Source organism: Lactuca saligna, chromosome 7, assembly GCF_052625555.1.
Source record: "Lactuca saligna cultivar CGN05327 chromosome 7, ASM5262555v1, whole genome shotgun sequence".
Taxonomy (NCBI): domain Eukaryota; kingdom Viridiplantae; phylum Streptophyta; class Magnoliopsida; order Asterales; family Asteraceae; genus Lactuca; species Lactuca saligna.
Window position 1 is genome coordinate 13,888,497 of NC_136423.1, and position 7,186 is coordinate 13,895,682.

Sequence of the window (7,186 nt, forward strand, 5' to 3'; positions counted from 1 at the left end):
CGATCTAAATTTTATCTAAATTTTATCTTGTTGCCACGCTGACGCCCCAGATATCTCAACATTCAAGGTGACTTTGATATATATATATATATATATATATATATATATATATATATATATATATATATATATATTCTTTAAAGTTATCAGAAAATACATATAATACATCATGTCTACGTAAGCTTATGTTTATCACGTGTTTGTGTGTTTTCCTTGCAGTCTCCATTCATTAACCGGTACTATGGAAGTGCACATCATCTACTTTTACTAAAATTCCAAGCGTACAAATGTTTTGTTTTCTAGCATTTGATTATGAAGCATTTTATGAAGCAATGCTTCTAAGGTCTAACTAAAGTATGTAAAATTGTTCACGTTCGCATCTCTATAAAAATATATGAACAAGTTTTGAAATGTGTAATGCTTCTTCCCTCGCTTTGCTTTTAAACCTAGCTATAAAACTTTCTCCTGTCTTCTACTAGTGTGCCTTATAGAATTTCACCATTCTCAAATATATGTCATCCATAACTCTTTTTTGGGATCAATTACACTTATACCACCATTTGAACTAAAGGATATATCTTTTCCTTCAAAGCTATTTTAGATCAAGTGTTTTTCATAACACAAACTATCATAACCTTCTGTCACAAACACCTAACATTAATTAATACACATGTCAGATAACATATTGTACTACTTTTGTCATACATTAGAACTTGCAATCATTTGTCTATGCAAAAAGACATTAGTGCCCTAGCATTTATTCAACATTAAAACCATCCAAAAAGTACTAGTTCCGTTCCATGCAACCTAAAAGTTGCATCAAGTGTTTGTACCATAAAATCACTTTTTCTAAAAGGTTTACGCTACCACAAATGTCTTGTGAGGCTCAAATTTAAAAAAATAAAATGATAAAAGTCAAAAGTCAAAGATCTTTTTTTCATACAAATATAAAAAACTATCAAATAGTATATATATTTACCTTAACTTGAACCTCATGTGACGTAAAATGAATTAGACAAATATTATATATACTCTAGATCTCAAATCTCTTCTTCTTCATTCAACTCATCTCTCATCAACAATGTTGACTCTTTGACCTTTGCATTAATATACGTGAAAATTGCAAGGTTTTTTTTTTTTTTTTTTGAGCTAATATGACATCTCATACGCCTCATGATCCGGTGTTTTGTATATGAATCCTGAGTCATCACTTGATCGCCTTTTTACCACACTTGCCCTTTGCATAAGCCGAACCAATGCTTGCACAACTTCAGACATTGGAGGCCTGAACTCCGGTTCGGGCTGTGTGTAAAGTGAAGGGTATTTTAGACATTTGATAAATAGTCAGACATCGTGTTTATGTTTTTCTTTCTTCAAGTGTATTTTAGATACCCGACAAATAGTCAAAAACATCATGTGTTACTTTTCTTGAAGGGTATTTTAGATATTTGGCAAACAATTATATACATCCTTGAAGGGTATTTTAGACATTTTGAGAAGAATTTTAATTTTTACCTGGACACAAAGGGCGATGATGTCAGCAAATCGAGACAAAGATTTGGCAGGATACATGCCATTCAATGTAGGATCAACCATTTTGGCTAAAGAATCGATATCATGGAGTTGAGGGGTGGCCCACCTTACAAGTGATTGTTCAGATCTTGCTCTTGAACTACAATTTGATTATCATTTACAATTTATAAATCATTTATAAATAAATAAAATCTAGAATAAAGAAATCATTTTGAGTGTTTTTTTTTACCTATCCAATGGCTTTCGACCAGTTAAAATCTCCAACATTACCACTCCAAAGCTATAAACATCACTTTTTACAGTGTATATGCCAGACAATGCAAATTCGGGAGCACTGTAACCAAATGACCCAACCAACTGTGTTGCTACCTGAAAATGACCGTTTTACCCTTCTCTTTAGAACACCAACAACAAGCAACTTGAACAATTTAAATGTTGGTTTGTTTGGATAAAGTGTTGTATACACAAGGTCTGTTTCCTTTTGGGACCAACATGTGTGTATGTGAGTAAATGACCATTTAACCCTTCTGTTCAGAACACCAACAAAAAAAGCATATAACATGAAACTCATTACCTCTCGCTCTGTGTTTGGTGTAAGGGCAGCTAAACCACAGTCTGACAAATGAGGATTAAGCTCTTCATCGAGTAAAATATTTGCAGACTTTAAGTTTCTATGAACAACAGAAGGAAGACAAACTTCATGCAAATACCTACAAAAAGGGCATCCATTAAATCCAAAAAAGAAAATATAAAAAAAAGTTAATATTATTTTATGACATACTCTAGAGCTCTAGCAGTGCCAAGTGCAACCCTAACACGTGCATTCCATGTCAAAGTTTTGGTCCTATCATCAAGAAAATGGAGTAAATCTTGTAAGCTTCCATTTGCAATGTATTCATAAACCAAAAGGCGTTGACCATGTTCAGCACAATATCCAGCTAATGGAACTATGTTTGGATGCCTTAAACGTGACATATTTGAAACAGCTTCAACAAAATTATCTTCTTCTTGAAGTGATAATGCTGCATTATCTATCTTTTTAACTGCCATCATCTACAAAATCACAAACTTTTATCATTTTCATGGGAATCAGAGGAAAGTAATAATACACATGTTTTATAAAAAAAAAAAAAAAAAAATTTACCTTTCCATTTGGGAAATCTGCTTTGTAAACACGCCCTAAAGAGCCTTCACCAATTATATTGTCTTGAGAGAAACTATTTGTTGCTGTTTGAAGAGTTGCAACTGTATAAGAACTAGTTGTTAAAGGAGATTTCACTCTCTTCATGGATCCATTTTTCCCTCTCTCAAATGTGGAGTTTTCAGTTATTGGAGGCTTCATATCCACAATGCTGCTGGTTGTTGGTTTTACCCTCTGCTCTTGTAATTCTGTATTAACTGCAAAAAAAAAAGGACAAAACTTTAAGATACCCAAAATCCATAGAGAGAGGTTACAAGGGCAAAAACGGAAAAAAGAGGAGAAAGTGACCTTTCTCGCTACTGATAGGTGTGGAAGTTCTTGTGACATTTTCTTTCTTTTTACCTTTTCGAAGGCAGAAAATAAGTGAAAGAATTATAAGAAGTATCAAGAATGCAGAACCCAAACTTATTCCCAAAATACCCCCAAGGCTTAGTTTCTTTCCGCTGCTTGTATTTGATGATGGCAGTTTAGATGCTGTAGGTGTGTGTGAAGGTGGAGAACGGGTGCGGTTATTTGGAGTTTTGCCAGGTGGCGGTGGGGTGAATGGTGGTGGAGGGGGGGCAGGGCCATTGTCAAATGAATTTCCACCATATCTGTAAAATTTAAAAACCTAAAGTAAATGAATATGATAAAATTATAAAAGTATAAAAACAAGATTTCATTTAACAAATGGCTTACACGAAAGAAGGAACAGACAAAAGCTCACGTGGTATCCATCCATTAAAATGGTTGTTTGCTATATTTCTGTAACAATAATAATTAATTAATTAATAAATAAATAAGATAAAAAGACACAAATAGTGCTATGATATATGAGATTTGAACTTACACATCAGTCAAAGGCAGACCAGATAGAGCATTTAAAGAACCTGTTAATTGATTATTCTGCACATGACTACCCATAAAACAAAAAGAATTATTAAAATTATTAAAAAAAAAATAATCATAATTTAGACATTTATTAAAGAGTAAGCCCTAAAAATGACTTACAATGTAGAAATGTTTGACAATGAGCTGAGGGAATTTGGTAAATCTCCAGTTAAGTTGTTGTTTGAAAGATCCCTTCATTAACATATAGAAAGTAAGAATATTCATAAACTTTGTGTAAAGAATAAAAGATAAAAGAGTTTTTTTCATGTGAATCTTTAAACTTACAATGTAGCAAGACTAGTGAGATTATTGAATATATCTCCAACAGTTTGAGTGAGTACATTGTGACTAAGGTTCCTGGAAGTCAAAAAACCATAGTGTTAAACATTCTGGAAAACATCAAGGGGCATAAGTGTCATTTTATTCTCTCACATGTAATTCAGATTAAACATCATGGCTATGGAATACGGGAGATTTCCAGTTAAATTGTTGTTTGCAAGATTTCTGCATCATTGAAAACGTGTATTAATTAGTTAGCATTAGAATGAAAATAATAAAGATTTTGTAGAAAGATTTTTATAAAGATTGAAAGATTACAGGCTAGTAAGATTTGGGGGTAACTGATATGGAAGTGCATCATGAATGTTGTTTCCACTTAAATCCCTAAAAGATAAACCACAAACATATCAGAGACTCATAAAGAAATAATCTTGTAGATTATCATTGGTGAAATTACATATATAACCCTCACAATGTTTTCAGTGAAGTGAGGCCAGACAACAAGTATCCCAGTGTCCCATCAATCCCTAAACCAGGTAGTTGACTATCAAAACAAATAAACAATGAAACAGTGATTAAAAGCTTAAAAAAAAAAAATGAAAAAGATAAAAGTTGTTTATAGAATTATAGCTAATAAGATTCATATCATTTAAAACTTTATGAAATTATTGAACTCACATGGAAATAACAGAAGTGCCATCACAGGTAACCCCTTTCCATGACTCACCACATGGGTCACCACTATTGCTTTTCCAATTTGTTAGCTGTGCAGCATTGTTTAAAGATGTGTACAAAACCTGTAATGCTTGAACTACAACAAAACAAAAACTTTAAAACCCCACAAAAACTAGCATTATTGATCCTCATTTTTACACCCAAATGACAAAAAGAATTTGCATATGTTAAATCAAACTATCAATCAACTTACATTGATTCAAGTATTTGAAGTTTTCATTGAAAATCAAGAAAGAAGATAGAGGTTTAGACTCTGTTTTTTTTTTCAGAACTATGTAAAGATAAAAAGAAGAGTTTTTAACTTTGGATATTACATAGGTTACTTTCCAACTACAACATTGACATGTATTGTGATTTATGAACTTCAAAGATAGATTAGTCAACTAGAGACATTTATAATCATAAATCTAACTTGCAACAAAATCAAAAGTTCTTTTGGAAAGAATCTTTGACTCATTGAATCACCCTGACCTGAATCGCTTTCATTAGTAGAGTGTTTGAAATAAAAAAATAAAAAATAAAAATCATTGTGTATTAATGTATAGATCTCTTTCTGGAAGCAGGGGAAATGAAAAGATTTGGTTATTAAAACTAGAAAATGGATAGGCCCCTAGAAGTAACCAAATGAAGAAAGCATAAACAAAACTAACCAAACATAAAACCATTACGCCATTATATCATTTTATCAAACAATTTACATGTAAATCACACTTACAGAGACCCTAGTAAGACACATTGTAACCAAAAATCAACCTCAAATCTCTCTCAATCTCATCTTAATGACTAAGGTAAACATGAAATTCCTTTTAAAACCAGTGATTCAATCTGTAACAGCTGAAACTTCAAAAATAATCAACTCAAAAGTACCAAATACTCGAGAATAAGACTAAAAATACCACATGAGAAACAATGTAAACAAGCGTGTGGAGTTACCGTCACTGGGATCAGTAGTGCCGTTAACAAAACTCAACGAAACGAAGATCACCGCAACGAACTTCAGTAGAAGAAACTGATCACACCGATTTGCCACCATTTTCGAGTGTTTTCAAGCAGTGATCATCAAATACAGTTTGACCTAGAAGAAGACATGCAGTCACAGAAGGGTTGTAATGAAGAAAAAGAGGTGGGTTTTGCCATTTAGAGAGAGAGAGAGAGAGAGAGAGAGATTCGAAGCTTGGTTTACAGAGTAATGAAGAGAGAGAAAGGGAGTGAGGTAGGAAGAACACACAGTGTAGGTGTCGGCGAAGAAACTCAAAAATAATTATTTTATTTGACACAAATAATAATGTTTGAATTGTCAAATAATTTAATAAAAAATACATTGAGTGTTTAACACATCAAAATAAAAGCTATTGTACTTTTTTATAAATAATAATAAAAAAATTATATCATATGCATATATATGCATGATTTATTAATTACTGTGGAAAGAATTTGACTGTTTAAGTAAATTAAATTGAAAGTTGAAAATAGCTATATTTTTTTATTCAAAAACTTTAAGTTTATTTAGGTTTTTAATGATAATATATAATATTTTTAAGTTAAATTCCCAGGTATAGGATTCAGAAATAGCAATGAAAACTTGTCAACACTCGACAAATATTGAGTCAAAGGATGATAAAAAAAAATAAATAAATAAATAAAATTAAAAAAAAAAAAGTACAATTGTCCTTATTAACTTTTTAAGGTAATAGAGTTTTTAGTAGAAAATCGTAACTTAAATCATGAAAAAATTACAATTTCATATGAAAATTCAATTTAATTATTTACAAATGGGTCATTATGCCTTTTTTTTTTGGGTTCTTATACGTTTTCTACTATAAATACAAGTGTTTTTTTTATTAAACCATGTAAATCCAGCATGGGTATAAAAGTAAATTTTCGCCTGTAGTAAATAAATTTATGTTATTTTACCATGCAACATTTAATAGATTTAGAATTTATTGGAATTTGAATTTATTTAATTAATGGTAAAAACAAATAAAAATATTGGGAATCTCCACTGAAAAAGTTGTCTTAAATTTGACAAGCAAAGTATATGAATAACCCATCTTCTCAGGTGTCTTTCCCTATCTATCTAAACATATCAAATTACTCCCATGTGATTCCTTAAATTCATTTCTTAACCCAAAAGTTTTGGGAATTGATTATCGTACCCACTTTCTGTGTAATGAATTCAAGTGATGCATGCCTTATATGTTCATAATTCGGATCCATCCAATAATGTACTTGATATTCGGTTGTAGTCTTAGGCTTGGTTCAAACAGTGGCACCTGGACAGTCATTCAGGTCCATGTTTTTAAGAGACCTAAAATTTTTAGAGTATATCGTATAATTACTTAAAGAAAAACATAATTTATCTAAAAATATTAGAAATATATTTTTTTTAAATTATTGTAATGTTGTGGCTATATTTGTATTTTTTTTTTAATATTAATAGTGAATTTTATAACGGTGTATTTATTTTCAATTTAATTTTTATTATATTTATGACTTTAGGGGATCTATTTTTTCTTTTCGCCATGGGCCTACTATATCTTTGGACCGGCCATGTGTAGTGGTGATGAT

At 31.1% G+C, this 7,186-nt stretch overlaps 1 protein-coding gene across 1 annotated transcript; it reads right to left on the reverse strand.

The window, feature by feature from the left end:
• Positions 1-722: 722 nt before the first annotated feature.
• On the reverse strand, positions 723-5,871 carry SRF8 (STRUBBELIG-receptor family 8). The gene is made up of 16 exons (XM_078963490.1): positions 5,552-5,871; positions 4,562-4,694; positions 4,356-4,427; positions 4,202-4,267; positions 4,037-4,108; positions 3,890-3,961; positions 3,725-3,796; positions 3,564-3,629; positions 3,413-3,478; positions 3,023-3,327; positions 2,678-2,931; positions 2,315-2,586; positions 2,108-2,243; positions 1,763-1,902; positions 1,516-1,672; positions 723-1,302 (listed from the first exon to the last, which is right to left on the reverse strand). Exons 1-16 carry the CDS (start codon positions 5,649-5,651, stop codon positions 1,150-1,152), a joined length of 2,136 nt encoding a protein of 711 aa, XP_078819616.1. The 5' UTR covers positions 5,652-5,871; the 3' UTR covers positions 723-1,149.
• Positions 5,872-7,186: the final 1,315 nt, after the last annotated feature.

Excerpts from the sequence above, each read along its gene's own strand:
- SRF8 (XM_078963490.1), bottom strand. The coding sequence starts at position 5,651 with ATGGTGGCAAATCGGTGTGATCAGTTTCTTCTACTGAAGTTCGTTGCG. Across the intron at positions 3,962-4,036 it reads ATGTTTAATCTGAATTACAT|GAACCTTAGTCACAATGTAC; the intron begins GTGAGAGAATAA and ends TTTGACTTCCAG. Across the intron at positions 2,932-3,022 it reads ACCTATCAGTAGCGAGAAAG|TTAATACAGAATTACAAGAG; the intron begins GTCACTTTCTCC and ends TTTTTTTTGCAG.